General features: G+C 49.9%; 1 protein-coding gene across 4 annotated transcripts in view; it reads left to right on the forward strand.

Annotated features, from left to right (window-relative positions):
* Zbtb16 (zinc finger and BTB domain containing 16) overlaps positions 1-23,150 on the forward strand; it is a 175,758-nt gene that overhangs the window by 145,697 nt on the left and 6,911 nt on the right. For all 4 annotated transcript variants that reach the window (XM_003472819.5, XM_013155542.3, XM_013155538.3 and 1 more), the window contains exons 5-6: positions 17,498-17,668; positions 22,614-22,781. In XM_003472819.5, the coding sequence (XP_003472867.1) occupies positions 17,498-17,668; positions 22,614-22,781 (339 nt within the window). The remainder of the gene's footprint in view (positions 1-17,497; positions 17,669-22,613; positions 22,782-23,150) is intronic.

The raw sequence follows: 23,150 nt of genomic DNA on the forward strand, positions 1-23,150 counted from the left end.
ATGAAAATAAAAAAGTGCTCAGGTTATAGAGCAGTGCGAAGGTCTTGGGCTCAATCCCCAGCAGGGTTGGGGGTGGGGATTTTATTCTTCTTGTTAAGATAATGAACAATGATAAAGAAGATAATGAATGATATTATAATAGAAAGTCTTGTGACATTCAAGAGAGTTGGAATACCGAGGTAGGTATGGAATTTAGAAGAGAAAGACTCAATGTACATGTATATTTTGGAGTTAGCAGCATATAAGTGATTGTTGGAATCCTGGAAGTATATGAATTTACATAAAAAGCGTGTATAAGAGCCTGATGTGGGGGTGCATGGTCTAATGCCTCAGCACTCTGGGGATCCTAAGTTTGAGCTCAGTCTGAGCAGTTCAATGGATTAGAGAGACCCCGCCCCAAAATTAAAAAGCAAAACAAAATAAAAAAAGGTCTGGGGGTGTAGTTCAATAGGCAGGCCCTGGTCCAGCGCCCAGTACTTCATGAGTCAATTTAATTTGATTAAAAATTAAAAAGCACTGAGGAGGTAGCTCAGTGTGAAAGCCCTGAATTCAATCCCCAGTACCACAAAAAGAGAAAAATGAAAACCCTGTGTAAAACAGATGAGAACTTGGAGCAGAATCCAGGAGAAGCACAACCTACTAACCAGGTCAACCCACCCTGGAGACTGAGTAGTCCCAAAATGAGAAGGGAAGGAGACCAGGTGACTGCAGTCATGGAACCTAAAGGGAAAGGTTCTCAGGAGGAAAAAGCTGCCAGCTTGAAATGCTGCTGAGAAGTCCCTCAGACGAAGACCAGACGAGGTCAGTTGGCTTTGGGGCCATGGGGTCACTGGTTATCAAAGCACACAGCTTTGGTCCCGGTGGATGATGGCAGCAGGAGTGAGAAGACGCTGGACTGAGGTGAGCAGGTGCGCGGGAAGCAGCAGCAGCTGCAGGAGTGCAGGGAGGGTCGGTCACAGGGATGGAGGGTTAGCTTTGCAGGGTGAGTACAGTAGGAGCATACGACCTGGGGAGCTCAGGGACTCTCCAGGAGCTAGAGGGAGGCTGGACCATGGACCTTGAGGTATGCGGTGGTTGAGAAGGACAAGGACAGGCAGGGTATGCTGGGGAGATGTATGGAGACCAAAGCACCATTATGGGAGGAAGTGGATGGGAGGGCTTAAAAGGATGGGCAGGAGGTTTGAGGAGCAGCGGCTGTGAGGCCACTGCTGGGGTAACTGACTTGGGTTCTGACTTGGTCTGACCTGTTGTAGATTGCAACAGGATGCCCGAGGCTGAGTGATGGTAAAGATGGAACTTTATCTCCTCCAGACTTTGAAGACTGAGAAGGCCAAGCCCAAAGTGCTAGCATCTGGTGAGGTCCTTCTTGCTGTCAGCCTATGGCAGAAGGCAAGGGGTACAAGACCAGAAGGTGGGCAAGAGAAAGAGCACAAGAAAAAGCAGAGGGGCTCAAATGCACTCTTGTAAAAGTAACCTCTTCCCATGATAGAAGCGTTAGTCCATGCATGAGGGTATTGATCTAATGATCAGACCTCTCCCGGTAGGCTCCACCTCCAAACATGGCACCAAAGGGGTTCAATGTCCAGCACCTGAGCTGTGGGAGACAAATCCAAAACATAGCAGGACCTAAGTTAAAACATCGCAGTTCATTGATTAGTGTACATACTCCCGATCCCCCTCATCCAGACTACAGGTCCTGCTGTCTAAACCGCTACCATTTCTCACCAGCCCTACCATACCTCATTAAGACAGACACCTTTTATCTAGTGTCTCTAATCCTCCCAGCAGTCTTGCAGGGTGGGTGCCTTTAATACCCTTAATACTGATGAGGAAACCAAAATGTAGACATACTGGGTAATTTGCATGTGATTGTATCACTGGTAAATAAATGGCAGAGCTAGGATTGGAACCAGGCTTGCTTGGTCTGGCTGCAAAGCCCAGGCTCCTTGCTGTGTATCTCACAGATTGTAAGCTTCTTGGGGGCATAAAGTCTTTTCTTAGACTTAGGTCAGAATTAGGACCTAAAAATGCAAAGTTCAGGAATGAGAATATGAGAGAGTGGTGCTAAAAGCATTTCTATGCTATCTCTTTGGGGAGACAGAAGTCCAGTACTAATGCCCAGAGAGAGGACTCAAGACCACCAGAGAGAGGATAGGAAGAACGGAAAGATGGGCCATTGTGGCAATGGTGGTGGATGACTAGAACGAAGGTGTCTTCTCTGGTTGTGACTGGGCTGAGGAACAGCTTGGCTGTTGGCGAGAAAGTCAGGCTTAGCATCTCCATCTGTCATGGGGCCCATCTCACTTTCCAGCAAGCAGCCCAGAAACTCTGGAGGAGGAGCTGAATGGGGAGGGACCTAGGAAATAAAACCCACACAGAGGAAAGAGCTCAAGGCCACTAAGGGACATTCTTCTAAGGACACGCTGTGCGTGTCAGAATCTGAGACTGGGTTCTCCCCAGACATTGCTGTAGAACGTCCTGGGGTGGACGGTTTACATGCACGTATGTACAGAGGGGAGCAGTACAGTACCTGGCATTTATCTTTAGGGCCACACACCACCTAACATGGCCTTGTGGCTAGGCAGGACCTGACAGGGACTCGGTATCTCTCCCCTGGAACAGACTCAGTGAATCAGGATGGCAGTCTGTTAGAAAGGAGGGCAGGTTGGGGGGTAACAGGGGTCTAATGGACAGCGTGGTCTTATTTATTACTTTTCCTGATCACAGTCCAATTCCTGCATAACAAAACACGCCATGTCCTCCTTCCAGGCTTCATATACCATTGCGTGCCTGTGGACGTCACTTCAGAGCTCTCCCTCAGGGTCCCAAACTCCCTTCCCTCACTTGTCCGAGTCACAGGCTTGCCCCTCCCACCCTCTGCCCACTGATTCCCTGTCCTTGTGGCCTGGTGAGCCTCTGGACTCCCCCAAGGACAACAGCAGTTAGGATACAGATGGGCAGTAGCCACAGGAGGACTCATCCTGACGTCCAGAGGACCCTGTTCCACGTTGGAATTGGTGGCCAATTTGAATGCCAGTGAAGCCCTGGAGTAGCTGTTTACTAATTATGTTTTTATTCCAAGCCACGGCCCACCCCCCACCCCTGTGCCCACCTACTGTCTGCTTCCTAGGGCTGCATGTCAGGGGAAGCAGAGTCAGTAGATAGGGGAGGGGGTGAGGCACATGGCGCCTCAAAAGGCTGAAGAGCTTGAAAGGATCAAAGCCTGGATGAGTGGAAGCCCACAGATAAAAAAAAGTATTCCTGTGTAGTCCTTCATTCACCTGCTCATCTTTCTGTCCATCCATTAAATATTTAGGACCAGTTATGTGAAAGATGCCAGGGCTCTGCTCCCAGGTGGCATTGATTCTGAGAGGGAGAGGGGGACAGGAAGCCTGGACTTGAAAGATCTGTAAGTGTCACTGGTGTGGGCGTTGAGAAGGGAGCCTGGACCTCCCACGGTGTCCTCTCCGAGGACCCCCATGTGACAGCTCCCTCTCCCTGGGAAGCCAAGCACCACTCCTGCCTGCTCTTCATGGCAGATGAAAAGATTGGAAGGAATGAACCCCATTTAACAGTGTGGTGCAGTGACATTAAATGCAGTCACCTTGTGCAGCCATCACCACCATCTATCTCTGGAACACTGCTCGTCTTGTAAAACTAAACCTCTGTACCCGTTACACGCTTACCGCATCTCTTCCTCCAACTGTTAGACAGGGATACTTAACTCGGAGTTAAGCCTGTGAACTCTCTCAGACTAATATTTATGTATTCATAAAGTAAATATATAACATAAGAAGGCTTGAAATACAAATATTAAAAGATTTTTTTAAAAACCATTTATAATACAGAAACATTCATGATTCTTTTTTATCCTTTTAACTAAGGACCTCAAGCCATGGTTGAATGACCACCATATTTTTTGCAGGACTGTTCGCATAGATGTTATGTTAACTGCAGCATTTCTAGTGTGGGATGAAATATCTGTAAGATCTCTTGGTAACTAGATGTTACAGATAGTGCTAATATGACTGGTTTTTCTTACATTCCCAGTTGAAAAAACTGCTGAATTTTAGCTGGAAGTTGGTGAAAATCAAGATGTCATGTCTTCCCCTCTCCAAGTTCACTAACATCTTGAGTTCTGTTCTCCTACTGCTTGGGGCTTTTCTGGGCTCCTGGCTAAGACACCTTGTTGAGGCCAGAGTTTGCCTATCTTGTCTGACTTGGGGGACAGTGCACAGGGTGGGAGAAGCTGGTGCATAGGACCTGGAGAGTGAAACTCTGCCTGTGCAGGACGTCACAGGAGCCCAGCCAACGGGGAAAAAGTGCCCTGCTCTCCCCAGTGGCCCACCGGCCTGCTGTCTGAGGGGGCGGGGCCACTGCCCTCTGGAAGTGTGCCTTCTGGCAGCTTCCCCGCCCCCTCCCACCCCCTTGTCCAAAAGCTCTGTGCAGAAGGGAGCCATATGGTCCTTTGTGGACACATTTCCCGCAGTACAGTATCTCCTTGGTATGAATGAGGCCCTGGCGCCCTAGTGTTAGCAGCCCCCACCCCTTGCCACCAGCCCCCCGGGAGTAACAACTTGTCGGGGGCAAGCTCACCACGTTGGGGAGCCCATCGGAGTCGGGGTGAGTGAGGAGACTCTCAGTAACACCCACATGCACACTCACACAGAAAACTGTTGAAGTGAAGTCAAATGTCTCAAAGTCAGATCCCTTTTTAGTATGAATTTGCTGTGTCTCATTCTGAGCACTAATTCCAATTTAATTGCGAGTGGCCTGAAGCCTCTTCAATAGGAGTAACAAATGGTTTGATTTTGTAAACTTCATCAGACTGCATTTTAAATGCGACACAGTAGCCCAACTCGAATGCCAATGAAGCACTGGAGTAGCTCTCTGTTTACTAATTATCCGTTTTTACTCCAAGCCACGCTGGCTGGCTTGTCTGATTAAATCGGATTTGTGGGATAGAGAACAGCTAGCAGAGTTTTCTCTATAGTAAACGAGATTGAAACTATGGGCCGCCTGGCTGCACACTGTAAATTATATTTCCTTTTAAAGGGGACGTGTCTCTTTTATTTCTCCGTCGCCCCTCCTGCATATTAAACTTTACAGCACAGAAATGAACCTGGCTGTGTCTAGATGCAGCCTCTTGCCGTCTACCTGGGAGCCCACACATTCCTGCTCTTCCTCTCCGAAGACCTGAGAAGGGAGCTAGGAACTGAAGGCCATACACCTCTCTCTCCTTTCTCCTTAATCCTTTTCTTTCTTCCCCATTATGCTGGGTTCCATTTTTACCCTTCCATTATTTTAAAAGATACTTGGGATGATCTGGATTCTTACAAACCATGTTGAGAATTCTAACAGCAGAATTTACAGGAATGCAGTGTGGACTGGGGTGTAGCTTTTCAGAAAGACTCAGCTGGATGTGGTGGCACATGCCTGTAATCCCAGCACTCTGGAGGCTGAGCAGAGAGCATTTCGGCTGAGTTCAAGGCCAGCCTGGGCTACATAGCAAGACCCCATCTCAAACAAACAAACAAATAAACAAAAAGCATTTACCCAAGGGCTGGATACTGGTCAGATGGAGCTGACCCAGGTAGGAATTGGGTATATATTGGTAGTCATAGTTAGAACAGCTAAAAGAGAGAGTTAATTTCTGAAAAAATAATGGTCTAATCTGGGATGACATTCCTGTGCTGCAGAGTGAAATTAGGATTCCCTAGGAGGTCCACTGGAGACAGCTATACGGTCCAGGTCCAGGTCCTAGAGGCGTGAGCTTTGGTCCTCGCGGCTGGAACTGGGGTCAGGCACCTGGAAGAGAGTCTCCTGTCACCCATCTGGAGTCCGGCTGAGAGATAAGCTCTCAGGCTCACTTTAATTGTTCCTTCCTCTGTCTACAGGAAAGCACAGCAGTGTCTTCTCCTGGCTCGTCCTGTACACATATGCACACACACACACACACACACACACACCCTGAAAACCAATGCGAGGCACCCTGAATGAGGTATGATCAGCTGTGCTTTGACTCTGCTGTACTGAGAATTTAACCTCCATGAGTTGACTTGGCCTGCTGTCACTTTCCTTGTCTATCTTTGTGCCCAGAGCTTTTTACACTTTAATTTGCTTTTGAATGTCCCGCAGAATTAACAGTGCACACTTTTCTCTTTTGGCCATTGTGCACCGTACAGTATAAGAAGGGCTTACCCTGTCTCTGGTCGTCTGGTTACCGTGGGAATGAATGGCCACCGTTCTCAGGCCTACAGTCCTCCTTTTAACTGTTGACAGTAAAAAGCATTTAAATACTGCTTAATTTGTATGTAATCATCTTCTGGGAGGGAAGAAGAGGAACCATTAAAATGTCAGTGAAATGAATACATCTTCTCTTTGGGGGGGTTGTTTTGTTTATTTATATATTTTCTTTCATTGCCCAGTGTTTAAGTGATTCTGAAAAAAATCAGTATCTCATTTAGTTTGAATTTCTGGCTCTCCAGCCTCTGCTGCCCTCCCGCCCCACTCTACTGTTTCTCTGTGTCTTTGTCTTGGTCCATTTCGCTCATCCTCAGCCTCTCCTACCTGGGTCCCCTCCTGCCTCCACCTCACTGTCTCTAGAATATATTGCAATTTCTTGGAAATGTTATATAAGAACCAACTAAAATGTTTTCCCCCTCAAAAGACCTAGCTGTGGTGTTGCAGATCCTCCCTGTGGGTCTCAACCCCGATGGCCTCAAGCATCCAAAGCTGCCCGCCGCCTGGATGGTCAGTCTGGAGTGGTCTGCAGCACCTGTTGGTGGCTCTTAGAGTGACAGCCTGGCAGCTGTCTCAGGTTTTGCTTTCTTGTCTTTTTTTCTTTTTTTTGTACCGGAGCTCGAACTCATGACCTAGTGCTTGGCAGGCAGGTGCTTATGCCTCTGAGCTAAATCCCCAGCCCTTTGCTTTCCTGTCTTTTTAGGAACTCTGGTCTCACAGCGTGCCTTGGGAAAGGTTAGACATGGATGGGTACCTGGCAGGTGTTCCGTGTCAGATCAGCCCACAATGTCCCTCTGCTAGCTTGAGACTGTGGTTCCCCTCTGAAGCCAAGAATTCTCTTTAAAAGAAATCTTTGAGGCAAAAATGGTAAAGTGCATCTCGGTGGAAGAAAGGACCATTCAGAGTGCCACCGTCCTCTGTAAAAGCCACGAAGTTGTCTATTATATGCATGTTGAGGCACCTAGCAGGGATCTTTCACTCCCCTCTCTGTTTTCCTGATGAAGAAACAGGTCCAGAGAAGTCTAGTAACTTACCCAAGGGTGCACAGTAATTTAATTCCTGATCTGGACTTAAGGACAGACCCTCCAGCTAACCTAGTCCTTCTGCTTTTCTTCCTCTTCTACTGGGAGCCTGCATGGAAGTCATAAGGCAGGGGCGGGGGCAGTAGGGTAGAGGGAGGAGAGAGAGACATATATCCCAGACCATGCCCACAGTGAGCCACCCTGACTTCCCGCTATAGACTTTGGCACTTCTCCGGAAAGCTCCTAAGACCAGAAGAGCTAGTTACTCAGGGGCCTAGTTTCTTACAGGGCTCAGCAGCTTTGCTAGGAGTAACAGGCCTCCCACTGTCCCCAGCAGCCACAGGCAGAGGGCAGCCAGGCAGCAGACCTGAGAGAAGAGCTGATTGTAGCTCACACGTAGTTGTGATACCGCCTCCTTTATGGTTTATATCCAGACATCCCAGCAAAGCCTCGTGTGCTCACCGTGGGGTGTGGCGTGGGTGGGAGGTGGCCGGATTATGGGTGTATGATTACAACACTGGACTAGTCAGTCCACTGGTGGTTTATAGCTGGCTGTGGTGTTGGGAGGTGGAGCCTGGTGGGAAGAGGTGGCTCACTGTGGGCATGGTCCGGAAGGAATGTATGTCTCTCCCTCCTTCCTTTCTGCTCTCTGCCTGGCATGCCACGGACTGTTTCTCCTCTGCCATGCTGCCCTGCCTTGGAACCAGCCAACTGTGGACTGAAACTTCTACAAACTGTGAGCCATAATAAACCTCTCCTCCTTCAACTTGTGAGTGTCAGGTTGGCCTAACAATAAGCAGTAACTAAGATAGGTGTCCTCACCCTACATGAGGACATTAGGAGTCCTTTGGCTTTAGAAACCCAGAATGTGGACAGGGGCCTACCTTTCTCCTTGGAGTGTTATTCCTGCAGTGCAAGCAGAACAGAGAAACTGAGGAAAATGGTTCTTCTCTGAGTCTTAGGGTTGGAAGTGAGAGAAACGCCCACCTGCCCAGCCCCAGTCTAGCCTTCGGTCAGACTCGTCCCATTCCCTCTGCCTCGCGATGGACAGTTGCCATTAAACTTTGTACCAGGTGCTCCAGGGCTGGGCCTGGCCAGTGGCTTGCAGAGTGAGGCTGGGTCAGGTCTCTGCAGGCTGCCCTTCTCCTCCCAGAGCTGTTGAAGTTGGTCCAATTTTTCAATCGTGGACCAATTAGTTTCACAAATGGGGGCCCCCGTGGTGCCAGAGCACATTTGTTCCGGGCCTGCACACCGGCCAGGGCCCTTTGTCCTGCCGCCCACCGCAGTGTGGGTCCATTGTCCTCACCCCCAGCGGGTGCTACTCACCGCTGATTTATACGGGTAGGCATCCTGCGGGCTCCCGGCTACACTACCACAGCTGGCCGAGGTGCTTAAGGCCGTGGACCCCCTGACCTTTGCCCCAGTCCTGCTGTCATTTTGAAAGTTACAGACCAGAGGGCCGCATACTTCCCCGGATTTACTTTCCACCCTCGCCCCGCCCTCACACGCATGCGCACGCACACTCCTCTTCTTGGTCTTATGGTAGACGTTGGAGTATCCGAAAGGGTCCGGTGAGTGGGGCCAGTGGGTCCACTGGGAAGAGGACAGGGTTGCTAGAGTGAGTCAGGAAGTGGAGGTTACAGGAAGGGGCAGCCAGCTCTGCTGGTGTCCTGGAGACCTCTGCTCCCCTGAATATGGATTTTAATCCTCATGGTCATTGGTTAGGTAATCATTGCAAAGTTGGGCAGAATGGAGGACCCTACTCCCATGGTTGGGTACTGTCAGGGAACCCAGGTTTGATTTTGTTTTCCCTTGGCACCTTCTCTGGGAGGGCCCCTGCAGGAAGCCCAGCCTGCTGTGAGGTGGCCAGGCTTAGAGGTGGCCATCGCTTGACAGCAGCGCGCTGACCAGTCCCCTTGTCACCTTACTTATATTCTCTTTCTTGCAAACCAAACTTCTCTCTTTTCTCCCTCTTTATCTCCTTTCTTTTCCGTCCCTTTTCTTCCCTCCTGCCCCATTTCTCCCCTTCTTCGGCTCATCTGTTGGATTGATTGACAAAATTAGTAAATCCATTTGTGTTACTTTTATTGTGCAGTCTCAATAAATCCCGCATGTCCGGGGCGCACCTTAATGAGCTAGCGAGCTGACAAATTTGTTTACTGTAGCTGGAGGTGCCGAGTAATGAAATGCGCTTGTGTCTGGGCTCACTGCTAAACAAATACACAGTTTCCGGGAGCTGCCGCTGCTGGCTGCCGCTGCCTGAGGAGGCAGCCACATTCCCCAAGAGACTGGACGTGTGTGTGTGTGTGTGTGTGTGTGTGTGTGTGTGTGCGCGCGCGCGTGCGCGCGCGCACGCGCACGCACTGGAAGATGCAGTCACTCATCCATCTATTGCTTAGTTTTGAAACAAATTTGAATCAGCTCCATAGGCTCCTCCCCTTCTTGTTATTCATTGAGGACCCTTCTGTTCCTGAGAACTGTGATGCATGTATGGCATCCCCCGTCCGTTGTGGAAATGGAAGGTTTATAGAGATTTGTAAGATGCCTTCCAAGGTTCTAAGCAGATAGAGGAAAAGAGGGGAGGAAGGGCTGGATAAGCAGATGAACACTGACAAGCCTAAGGCTGACGAGGGCTGGAAGTGGAGGTTCAGGGCTCCTTGCTTGGTTTGGAAAGAGTAACTGAGGGCCCCAGCAGTAGGGGGTTCAGTGTGTAAAGCCGTCTAGTTTGAGGCAAGCCTTCCAGTGTGTTCCCTTAGCATCCCAGCCGTACTGGGAGGGCAGGCACAGGCAGAGGGAACAGTGGCGACTGTCACTGACATTTCCAAGGGACGGTGGGCAGACACATCCTTCAGCTGGGCACGCTGGACCCTCAAGGCTTTTCTGAACAAGTTGGGGAGTTCAGAGACTCATCCCAATGACCCAGCCATTCAGGCCCCAGAGGAAAACCACAGGAGACTGAAAAGAGGCCCTGGGCTCTTTCTCCAGTAGATGCTTGAAGAGGAGCCAAGCCCTGAACGATGGCACTGAGGAAGGCAAAGGGAGGAACCCCTGAGGGGGCACGGGCTGGGCTTTTGTTTCCTTCTGTCTGCTCCTTGCATCCACCCTGCACCAGCCTGCTCCATCTTCTTAAGATGCAGACGGCCTTCCTGACTCGGTGAGTCAGCCTGAGCCGCTGTCTCTATCTCTGCTGCACAGGGTGAAGCCTTGCCACCTTTTCCAGCAACATCGTGGGGCAAAGGGAAGAGAAAGGTGGGGGAGGAAGGCAAAAGCTGCAGCTTAAGTCGTGGTTCTGGTTATGTGATCACAAGACCTGCCCATGGCTGGAGGTGGCGTTTTGGGAGAATAATCCTGGAGGTCAGAGAGGCAGAGACATAGGCCTGAAGGATTGGGGTGCAGGAGGTCGTGAAGGGTGGGAGATAGTTCAGTTTAAATAAAGGTTTTAACATCCCCCAATTTGATAGTCTCTTCCTGTGGGGAGAAGCAGCTGCTTAGGGTGACAGGGGAGGCAGCTCTTCCTTGTTGGGTGGGGTGGGACGCCAGAGGCCATCTGTGGTCTGAACACACACACACACACACACACACACACACACACACACACACACACACGGGCCCACATACAGCCCAGCACATGCACACCCAGCAATCCCAGTCTTCTTACCAAAAAAAGCTACAATATATTTAGATCCCTCTGCTCCTTTGATTAAGAAGCCGCTTGTAGTGGGAGATAATAAAAGCCTTGCTCCAAGGAGGTGTAGCACCTGAGCGTCTTCTCCAGCTGCGTGCCCCTCCCAGCCTGCTCTTTCCTTTCTATGAAAGAGCTAATTGGTATGGAGACAGCACAGGTGTAAACATGAGGGGCTTTGTGTCTCATCATTTCAGACCCCGTCATCACCCAGGCAAAATGAACACCTTAGATCTGTTCCATCCTGGCTTGGCTTTGTCATGTCTTTTGCTAAAATTAAACTTGCTTTAAATAGGGAGTCTCTGAGTTGTGTGTGGCATGTGTCCCAAACTGTCCGTTCTGTCCTTGGGGGTCAGTCACATTGAAGTCTCCTTCAATAAATGGTTGTAGGCAAATCCCCCAAACATGCGTGTGTCCTGTCCACATCACCTGCACCACATTCCAAGTTCATCCTTGCCACATCTGTTCCCTCTTCTTACTTCCCGGTCCCTTTGGGCAGATAGCCTGGGAGTCCAGGATGAGCCGCATCCCATTCATTCTCCAGAAGAGAGGAAGTTCTGGTTCTTTGAACCAGTCTGTTTATTCTTTGGGCAGAGGCTGACTTTGTATTTGATTTACATTGAAATTTACAGATTGGTAAGAGCAATACATTGTATCTGTGTACATCTTGAAGATGTAAGTACTAAAAAGTGTTTGTCAATTGCCTCATAGTACTGTGAAAAGTGAGTGTTGCAAACAGCAGTTGAGTTACAAATTCTCTGTCCTCAATAAAGAATGGTTGGCCATCTGGGACTTTGTGGATACTATCCTTCACTACTGAAGTCCAGGCCAAGTCCTGAGGTCAAAGACAGTGTTAGTCAGCTTTCTGTTACTGTAACAAAGAGGCAGGGTCTTATCAAAGGAGGACTTTATTGACTCACAGTTTTGAAATTTTGAGCCTGTTTTCAGTCAGCCTTGTTGCTTTGGCCTGTGGTGAGGCAGTACATCGTGGTGGGAGTGCATGGTGGAACAGAGCTGCTTATCTCATGGCCAGGAAATGAAAGAGAAGGAAGAGGAGGAGCTAGGGTCCCATCGTCCCCTTCAAGCGCACATCCCCAATGGCCTAAATGTCTCCCCATGGGCCCTGCCTCTTTAAAGTCACCAACACTACCCAATAGTAGCATCTTGGGGAACCAGGCCTTTCACCCATGGGCCTTTGGGAGATATGACAGGTCCACATCATGGCAAGGCTAATGTCTCAGGGTCACAATGTCAGGGAGAGCGCACATGTGGGCCAGAAGTAGAGTCTTCAGACTGTTTCATGTAATGACACCTGTTCTTCAGTGATCTGGGTCTTTGCTTCTGAAACGCAGAGGTCAGATGTGGTGGGAGTGCTGCCCAGGCCCAGAGCGCTGCCTGTGTGTCACTCGGCACTACTGATTTCCCAGGAGAATCTTGGTTGGGAGCTGTTGGTAGCATCTCACTTGCAGATGTGGGCCTGAGCTTTCCCCAGCCCCAGCTACCTGTGTCTGTGCCGCTCCTCACACAGCCCTCCCTCATCCACTGTGATGATTCTGAGGCCCTTACTTAGCCATCAGCTCAGCATATGTTGTTCATTGCCTCCTTCATGGTGGGAATACAAAGATGATTGCAATAGTTTCTACCTTGGAGTCTTACAATCTTGTAGGCAAAACCGAATGTCAAAAATAAATGCAATAAAGGCTTTTATTTGTTGTAACAGTGAGACTGAGGAAAATGATGTCATTGGTCCACATCCTAAATGGTATAACTCAACCAAACAAGATGCCTTTGCTAGGGCCCATTTCCTGGAAGAAGAAGCAACTGAGGCTTGTATATTGTGCAGGGCTGTCCAGGTTATTTACTGCACAAGGGGTTCCCAGCTGAGAGGGACGTGGAGACCATCTTGCTCTTTACTGGCTAACCATGAGGGTCTGTGTCTACTCAGAGGAAGCGAGATGATTTCCGAATTCAGACAAAGTCGTCTTTGAGCTCCCGTTGCCTCTGTGACCACCTGCTAGAAAAGTTTTCTTGCGAGTATTTCATTTTTTTCACATCAACTAGAAGTAGTCTGGCAAGTGTCATTCTTGCTCGGGGTCCCCAGGCGAGCAAAATGGTAGAGCCAGGCTTCTGCTCTGTTTTCCTTCCCGTGTCTTGCTGACCTTGATGACTGCTGAAGGCCATCCCGGTGGAGCCCTGTCCATCCCCAGACCTGTCCTCTTTCCATGCCAGAGGAGGAAGCTCAGGCATCCAAGGGAACAGAGTGCCCTAATGCTGCCTGGCCCCCCTGGCCCGCTGCACATCTCACTGCAGCTAATGAATTGCTAATACAATTTTCTAGATAATTTTATTTCCATACTCCCACATTTTAATGTGTTTCCAAAAGCTAGCATTTATTTGCTTAATCTCCCAGTGTAATAGAATCTGCCCCGACGTATCATACATGCGAACAATCAGCTAGGCAAAGACAACAGCAAATTGTTTAATAACTCAAATTGCGTCTCTAGATTTTTAACTTGCATGCACCAGTAACTTTTCTTCTGTCTCATCCGCTTCTCCCTCCATCCTTTTCTGATTTCCTTTTTTAACAAATGCTTTTCAATTATCGAGACTGTTGGTCTCCAAGCACCAGAATAGAAAAGTGGATACAGGGCTTCTGAACCGCCTCCTCTTCCCCCTAGCCCTTGGTTGGTGGGTAGTTGGCCAAGGAGAGCTTCCTGTGCCTTTTGTGATGTCTCAGAAAGGAGGAAGACCACTGAAGGGACAATGTAGCATTTCCTTTCCAACTGGTTATCATACAAGTTCAAACCCTTTGACAAGGTATGGAGCTGGCCATCTGGGACTTTGTGGATACTATCCTTCACTGCTGAAGCCCAGGCCAAGTCCTGTTGTGACACCCTCCTAAGATTTCATCCAACTCCACCCCAGCCTTGACAGGTGAGGACCAAATGACAGCGCCATGCTGTCATTTGGTCCTCACTTGTCACAGCAAAGTGAGCTCCCTGCTTCCAGCTACCTGCACCTGCTGTTGGTTCCTTGCTGTGTTCCAGGGGATCGTGCTCCAGGGCGAATAGTAGAGGCTTGCTCTCCTCTCTTAAGTCTGTTTGGGTGGCCATAACACACTGCTGTAGCTTTGGGAGATTTATAAAGAAAGGAATTTATTCCTCATGGTCCTGGAGATCAGGTCTGAGATCAGATTCTGGAGAGGCCTTCTTCCTGTTTGCAGACTTAGGACTTCTTGCCATGTCCTTGTGATGGGAGGGAGGCAAGCTTTCTGGAGTCCTTTATGCACTAATCCCATTCTCCAGGACTCAGTTCTCATAATGAAACACCTCCTGTAGGCCCAGCCTTCTGATACATCACTTTACAGTCTAGATTTCCATGTGTACACTGAGGGGGCACAAACCTGCCGACCATGGCCACCCCTTTCCTTCTGTGGCCCTGCATTGCCTTTAGAGTGACGTCTACACAGTCCCACTGGTCACGCAGTCACCTGTGATCTGACCCCTAATGTAGCTCCATCCCCAGGGCCTGGCTGCTATGCCAGCTGCTCTGAAATTTGCCTGTGGTGTTTCTTTAGCAAGGCCGTAATACTCCACCACCCAGCCCTTGGCTTCTCAGATATTCTCCATTCTCACAGGTGACTCAGAATCTTCTGTGAAACCCACTTGGTCACCTTTTGTGTCTTCTGAATGGTTGTTGACTCACCAGTGTCTCCCTTGTCTGAGACTCAATCTCCCTGCCCAGTCTCAGCCTTTCCCTGGTCACCTAATGTAGTGCCCACCGTTGCTAATGGGCCAGTAAGTCAGATAAATGGCAGAAATGTGGTTTCAGTTTGTTCTGAGAGCAAGGGTCAACACCAAGGGACCTTGGGAGAGCAAGGTGGGTAGAATGCTGCAGGACCCTTGGTTGGCACTGCTGGGTGGTCCCAACCACAGACCACCTCTGGGCCTGGGCTTTGGGCACGCGATGTCCTGCTGGGGTGCCCTCTATGCTCCTATGCTTGCATGCTGCTGCTGGTGGTGACGGTAGGGGGCGCTCTTGGAGGAGGCCTAGGAGAAGTCTTGCCTCTCAAAGGGCATGGCTTGTTGGGAAGCATGCTGCCTGATCTAAGGCAGCTGCTTGAACACCTGGCTGAATCCGGTTTCTATGGGATGGGAGATAAGGACAGAGAGGGATGCTGGTGCTAGAAACTCTCAGGTGGCAGAGAGACTCTACTCCTACGAATGTTGACTGGGCTGATGCGGACACGGAAGGGGCTCCCTGTCCACTAATGTCCTGCTAGACTACTTCCTTCTGTGTTGTCCCTTCCATCATTGGAGCTGAGTATCCCAGTCAGTTCTTCCCAGAGATTTTGCTCGCTCTCCTGGGGTTGAGGTTGAAGACTCACAAAAGCTGTGCCTTGGACCAGCTCCTGTCTACCCTTCATGGCCCCGAGCTTTCCAGCATTTCTGGGGAAAGCCCTGGGTGTGTTGGTGCTTGTTTCTTACTGTCATTAGACATCTGTTACAGGAGAAGCCCAGACAGACAGGGGACCAGTCCGGAGGAACATTGGACCCAGTACCATAGTTTCTAAAATCAACAGACTAGGTAGATAGAGCACAACTCTGTCTTTCTTACCATGAGACCTTAGACTAGTTATTGAATCTCTGTGTTTTCCCATGTGTAGAAAGTAGGATAAAAATGCCTGTCTTTAAACGTGATGACAACGTAAATCCCATAGCACCATGCCTGTGTAGTTCTTCCCTTCTGATCTTTGAAGACCAGGAGTAAATTCAGGTCCTAGCCGTGTATTCCTGTGTCCTCCCTAGTCTGCTCTGCCTTCTGAGCGCTGGCCTGATGGGACATGGCTGCAGCGTGCTGTTGGCTGTGGGTACCTGGACTCCAGTGTCTGAGCAGGGACGGGCCTTAGTGAGTGTGAGAGGCAGGAGAGTGCAGCGTGAGAGGGTTAGTGGCTGTATTTCCACTAGTCCATCCCAAACCCAGCCCCGAGTAGGGTGAGATGGCCAGAGCCACGTTTTCCATTCACTGTCCGCGTTGCTGAGCCACGAAGGAAGCGAGATTCTTCGTGGTGCCCTTTCTCTTCCCATCACCTTGACTCCATGCCAAGCAGTCCACGCTTCTATCAGCCAAGGCTCCACTCTCCTTCCGGCTTGGTTACCCACTGCAGGGCATCCCCCAGATGCCAGCAAGGATGAGCAGGGGGCGCTGCTGTTCTTCAGGAACCCAAATTCAGAACAGTGGACAGGGGGCTCCCGTTAAGATGGCGAAGTGGATTAGATGCCGCTCCGTAGGGGCCCCTGGGCTCAAGGCCACGGCTGCAGAGCAGCATCAGGAAGGGTTGGGAATGAGCAGGGACACAGGCTGTGTCTGGAGCACTGCGGTGCCGGGGCAGCCGCGGGAAAGACAGAAGGGAAGGAACATGTCTGTTACTCACCAGCTGGAAAGTCCCTGACAGTTCATTGTCCCTGTGGCTTAGGCCGAAACCTAAAGACCTTAACACGGTGCTCAGGACCCCACATGACCCAGCCCCTGCGTCTCCCTTTAGCTTCCTTCTAACGCTCTTCCTGCTTCCCCAGCCGTGCTGTGCTAATCTGATGACCCAGCAAGTTTCTTTCCAACTCTGAGTGTCACAGATATTATCCTGTCACAAAAGAGTGCTTTCCCATTGGCCTAGTGAGGCATCTATGATCAGGGCAGGGACTTTGTGTGGTCTTCTGTGTTTATATCCCCAGTGCCACAAAGAGAGTGACTTAGGGATGCTGTCGCAATAATATTTGTTGAATGAATGAATGGACTCAAGAGTCATGCTTTGACTGAGTGGGGTAACACATGCCTGTAATCTCAGAACATGGGAGGCTGAGACAGGAGGGTCTCTGAGAGTTCAAGGCCAGCCCGGGTTACATAGTGAGACTCTGCCTTAAAAACAAAACAAAAACAACAACATAAAAAAAAAAAATAAACTTGGGGCTTGGGGATTTAGCTCAGGGGCATAAGCGCCTGCCTTGCAAGCAGGCAGTCGTGAGTTCGATCCCTGGTACCAATAAAAAGGAAAAAGGGAAAAAAAAAAAAAAACTTAATGTTTTAATGACTGGAGAAATGGTTAAAAGAATAAGATACGAAGCTACCTTTAGAAAAGGATTCAAATCCAGACTGCTTGGCTTGAATCCCAGAGAGACTGCTGCTCTTGACCTCCGTGGAACTTTGAACAGGTTACTAGATCTCTTTGTGCCTCAATGTCCTCATCTGAAGGATGAGGATGATAGCGACAACCTTCTGAAGTAATGGTTTTAGTTTTGTTCGTACTATATTACGATCTTTGCTATCGTTGGTCCTTGCAGAGTCAAAGTCCTCTGATTCCGACCTGTCTGTCTCGCACAAGTCCGTAGTCCCATCAGGGAAGGGTGCCTGGCAACGGCTGTTGGAGCACAGACCAGCCACACCGTGTGGCCTGAGCGCCTCTGATTTGCCCTTGAGACTGGGGGCGCTTGTCCTGACGTCGGGCCAGATGGGTAAAGAATCAGCTCCCGAGCTCTCTCTGTTGTCTCCACAGGCACGGACATGGCTGTCTTCTGCCTGCTGTGTGGGAAGCGCTTCCAGGCACAGAGCGCGCTGCAGCAGCACATGGAGGTGCACGCGGGTGTGCGCAGCTACATCTGCAGCGAGTGCAACCGCACCTTCCCCAGCCACACTGCCCTCAAGCGTCACCTGCGCTCACACACAGGTAGGCCAGCCCAGTGACGGTGGCTCGGTGGCTCCGGGTCTCTGGTAGCCCGTGTCTAAACTGACCTCCAGATATGCAAAGCAGAGGTGCCAGACTGAGCTCCGGGGTGGTCACGCGGGGTTTCCAGTAATGCAGAGAAATGTTTACAGTCCTGCCAGTCTTGCACTGTGCACGGTTGGTTCTCAGCTTTCCTGCTCAACATAGAGCAGGGGTGTTAATTTTTCATGCAGACTCTTGGGTCCCATGCTCAGAAACTTTGACTCGCTGAGTCCAAACCTCAGCACTGTTATAAGTTTTCTTAAGGGATTCTGACCTAGATAGAACTAAGATGCATTCGGAGGACAGATGACTTTCTGGGTCTCTTAACTCTTTAGGGCCTTACCATGCCTGCTGTCTGGAGGCCACACACACACTTTTGAACTCAGCTTTTAACCCTTGAGGACACATTAAACAAGCCACCCTTCTTTCTCCATAATAGCAGAAGGTCTCACCTTTGGACTCAGTATTATTTAGGGGAAACCGTGAGGATATTTAAATAATGAGCCATGCTATATCCCTGCACAGCCAGGTCTGTGAGATGGATGAGAGGGGATGCCATGCAGGGAGACAGGGCCAAGTGCCCAAGTTCTGGCATATCACTACTCCTAGCATCTAGGTCTTGAGGGGGGACAGTTGGTGTCTGAGGGCCAAGGGCATTTGCCTTCTTGAGAAGCCCTTGGTCTCCGCTAACAGGGGAATAGATGACCTAAATCCCTTCCCTCCTAATGAGAAAAAATGGGGTCTTGGCTGACTGTATATGGGTAAAGGAATGCACACTTCTGAGTCTGAGTGTGTGTTCCATCCTGAATTGGGAGAGGAATGGGTCAGGTCTCTGTGTGTGGTGAGGTGCATGCTCGCCCTGCTGGACAGGGTATAAAAGCTCCACATGCCTCCCAGAGAGATGCTAAGACATCCCGCCAATGCCTGCACACACACACACCTCTTCTTATTGTTTTCTCTTTTTTTAGACAGAGTGTTTGTTGCTGTGCAGTTCAGATTGACCTTGAACTCACTATGGCACCCAGGCTGACCTCAAACTCTCACAGTCCTCCTGCCTCAGCCTCCCAAGTGCTAGGATTACAGGCATGCACCACCATGCCCAGCTTCTCTTTTTCATTCTTTGAGAGACTTGTCACAGCTCAGGCATTGACTGTGAGATCAGGTTTTATGTGGTGGCAGGTTCTGCTGAACGAGGAAAGGCTTGGCTGTCACAGAGCGTCCTGACAGCAGTGGCATCCTCACCAAGGAGCCTGCCCGGGCCTTCACTGCTGGATGCCATTCTGTTCCAAGCAGCACCGTATTTGCCTAGAATTACTTAGCATTGCTGAGGGGGTGGAGGGTAGAGTCCAGTAAGGAGGAAGGGTCAGGGAGAAGAGCTGTCTCTAAAGTGACTGCATGCGTACACCTTCCTGCCGGAATCCTCCTCGAGTCCCCAACATCAGCCCTGTGAAAGATGGCGAGCTCCCGTTCAGCTACTTCTGAGCGTGCACTGGGTTGGATCACTTGGCTTCATGTGACCTGAAAGATTCCAGGTCTACTGAGTCACTCAGGAGGCCCCCTGCTTTGCCTGTGCCACCTTCTAGGAGCTCAGCTACCCAAATGTCAATCCTGCTTTACCCTTTGTCAATCTTGGCTCGATCTGATGGGCAGGGTCAGAGTTGGGGAGAAGCCCTTGCTTATGCTAGGAGTCACGGAACATGTGTGCAGCCTGTGTGTGTGTACACACACACACACACACACACATTTTCACACTGGCCACACACAGGCGCTGAACATCCCCTACACAATGCCTCATTAATATTCTGTTGTTCTTGGCCCATTTGCTGCTGGGGCTGGGTGTTCAGCATCAGCAGCTGTGTTTGGTAGGTTAGTCCAGCCTTGCTCTTGGCATTGATGGATCCCTGATTCACACAGCTCATCATGTAATAAACTCTCAGCTGTGCTGCAGGGAGGGGCCGGGAGGGAGGGGCCTGAGGAACCCAGGGCCTGGGGCTGGGGTGAGGAGAGGCACACTGGGCTTGGTCAGAGCCAGGGATAGCAGGTGATGACGACCTGGGGAAAGGGGGGACCACAGGTGCACTGGGTAGGCCAGAGGGGCTCTAATTAGTCTCGTTTGTCCTGTACTTAATGTCAAGCTCATTAACAAGTCTACGGAGTTAATCAACATACCACAAATTGGATTTAGAGTCCTGCCGCCAGTTTTGTGTACATTATAGCCACACTGACATGACTAACACGTAGGGTGAGGGTTGTTCTCGGGGTGCGTCTCAGGCTTCGAAGTCTGGGTGTATGTGTGTGTATTGATGCCTGGTCTTTCTTTTTTCCTTTTAAATTCTTTTTGTTCCTTTCCCTGGACAGACTGAAGAGAGTTCCTATTTAGACTCATTTAACATGTGATCCACTTCATAATGATATTCATAAAAATCTGATCAAACAAACCCCTCTGAAGTCTTCTAAAGTCTCAGGGTCCCCCTCTGGAGGCAAAAGCAGGCACAGGCAGCTGTCCCCGTCCCCCCTCCCCACCTTCCACCGCCCCCCAGCCCTGGGCTGGGCGGCTGCCGATGTACGTTTTAATTACCAGCTCTGGCTGAAGTCTCATGTGCCCCTTGCTTTATTTATTTATTTATATCTTAATGAGGATACTGAATCTTTGATTAAAGCCGTAATCATTGCCGATTTGGTAAGGAGGGGGAGTTGGATGTCAGATGGGCCACTTGTGCAGACACAGGGGAAAGTGGCACATTGTGGGGGGACATACAGACTCACGGGCAGTTAGTGCCAGCTCTGCATGAGCCTTCATTTCCCTTGGGTCCAATGAGGCTGGGGCTGGGAGTGGGCAATCCGTGGATCCCTGGCAGCAGGAAGATAAGGCTTCTGGTTTTCCGATCAGAGGACCCTGGGACTCAGTCCGCTGCCACATCTGTGTGTGAGGATTTAGCTGCCAGACATGCCCCGGAGCCAGCAGCACCATAGATTGGTGAGAACTACAGTGAGATGGCCCCGCTCTTGTAGCTCCCTGGTGGAACTGCCCCCCCAGCCCCACGGTCTCCATGCATCTTGCAAATCTTCCACCCGTGAGAGAGTCAGCCAGTGAACAAACCCCAGCATCCACTCCCCACAGAGCCTTAAAAACCCTTCAGAGCCATCAGAAGAGATGAGAATTTATGTGGGGACAGGGGCGTGCATTCGAGGTGGGGGGAGGTTTGGTAAGCAGCCCGCGGAGGGGAGAGAGGAGAGAGTAAAATATCATTTTAAAGAGGAAGTGAAGGCATAGGCATGCGAGTCTATAAGGAGAAGGACAATTTATGCCCAGGCACGAGCACAGTTTGACATGGGGATAATGAAAAAACGTAGGTCATTGTGGATGACTTAAACCTTCAGCAGCTGAAGAAAATGTATGAAATGCAGAGGACATTACACGGTTGGCAGCCCCGCACATCTGCAGAGGGACAAGTGAAATACAGTGGGCCATTCTTTACCATAAACTGTGGTTGTTGGAGACGCAGCCCAGAGAAATTGTAATTACAGTGACAAGACGAATCAGCGATATTTAAATATTCATGAACAAAGTCTGGGGTGATCAATCTATCTTTATTGTCTTCGCCTTCAGTCCTGTAATAAATAAGTCGCTGAAGTCCTCACCTATCATCCCCTGAAACCCCACTTTGGGGGTACAATGCACACCCCTGCCTCTCACCTTCGGGGCGTTTGGGAGTGGGATGCTCAGAAAGGAGGGTACAGATTCCTCATTGAATGACCTGCCTGTTTAATGACTGCTCAGGTTGGGGGTGCTGTTTGGACTGACGACCCGGTGCTAAGACTTGTGGACCCCCCAGTGCACCTTGTTTATATAGTACTGTAATTTTTGCTGATTGCACTGTAAAATACAGTACCGAAGTTTATGCTCTGTTATACACTTTAGTACTGCAGTGTAAGAGCTATGCAAATGAAAGCAAAGTCATCAAGTTAGAGTTTCCCGTGACCACATTTTTGGTTCTGAATATTGTAATGTGTGTGCTATATGCAGTTGCTCATCTAGTGACCAATTGGTTTAACACCTTAGTCACAGGAATGGAACTCTCACAGAAGAGGCATGTCCTTACTGGGCATAGATTCCAGTTGAGGAAAGACAATTCTCCCTAAGCTTAATATACTCAACATTTCCTGAGAGTCTGTTCTGGGTCCTTCCTGAGCTATACACTTGGGCTACAGGGCTGGCTGAGGCTCACTTCTTACACTAGAGGCTCTTCTATTTTAGAGGCATAGTGTCTACACTGGGAGATACAACAGAGTGTGTCAGTTAGCAATTGAAAAAGTACCGAGGGTCCAGACACAGGACCCACCCCACAAGTCAATGGCAATGTAGCCACTAATTGCGTGGCTGGGTCAAGTATCTCTAACTCATTTTTCTCATCTGTAAAATGAGAATTATACCTTTCTTTAAGATAGCTGTCATGATTATGTGATATGATCCATGTATTGTTCTTAGCATAATAGCAAGTGTTCGGCAAATACAGGACATTTTAATGGAAATGTTTCATTAAAGTTGCACTACTAATAAGTGAATAAAATGCTGGATGTTTCTTCTGTTTGGAACACAGAAGAAAGTGTAACTCATTCTTCCTAGGAGACTCAAAGGAAGCTTCCCTACCAGGGTGAGCTGGGCTTTGAAGGATGACCAGGAGTTCTTTGGGGAGAGAAGAGGAGAGGAAGCTGAGTTAGTGTGAGAGGGGGAAGGGCAGAAAGTGCTTGGGCACAGTGAAAAGTTCCCCAAACTGGAGGGATGTTTGGAGGGTCGGGGACTCGAGCTAGAGTGATGCCTCGCCCTGAGCCAGGGGAAAGGAGAACGGATGATGAGAGGAGGCAGCAGTGCAAGGCCGGAGCCTGACCGCCCGTGTCCCCACAGGTGACCACCCGTACGAGTGTGAGTTCTGTGGCAGTTGCTTCCGGGATGAGAGCACACTCAAGAGCCACAAGCGCATCCACACCGGAGAGAAGCCCTACGAGTGCAACGGCTGTGGCAAGAAGTTCAGCCTCAAGCACCAGCTGGAGACGCACTATAGGGTGCACACAGGTACCGAAGGCCAGTGAGGGGCCTGGGTGGGGCCGGGGAGCAGAGGGTTCCCCCAAAGAACCCAAGTGAGGGGTGGTCCAAGGCTGAACCAGGAGGAAGAGTTGCTGAGGCCTCAATGCCGTCTCTACCCCTGGCCCCCACCCCTGAGACCAAGGCAGACAAGACCAATCGATCACATCACGCTTTACCAGGGCCCAGGTCAGGCCCTGAGGCAGCCACACCAATGTCAGGGCTGACATGCCAGGTGATGTCTATTTATGAGTTCTGATTCAGGGTTAAATTGCCCAGATTAGCTGAAAGTGAAGATTAGCGCAGTTCTGTGTTGCTGGAGGATTAGAGGAAGAATGAGAGTACATTGAATTAGGTTAT

This window comes from Cavia porcellus, unplaced genomic scaffold, assembly GCF_034190915.1.
Source record: "Cavia porcellus strain 051 isolate PalLab524CR breed Dunkin Hartley unplaced genomic scaffold, mCavPor4.1 scaffold_9, whole genome shotgun sequence".
Classification (NCBI taxonomy): domain Eukaryota; kingdom Metazoa; phylum Chordata; class Mammalia; order Rodentia; family Caviidae; genus Cavia; species Cavia porcellus.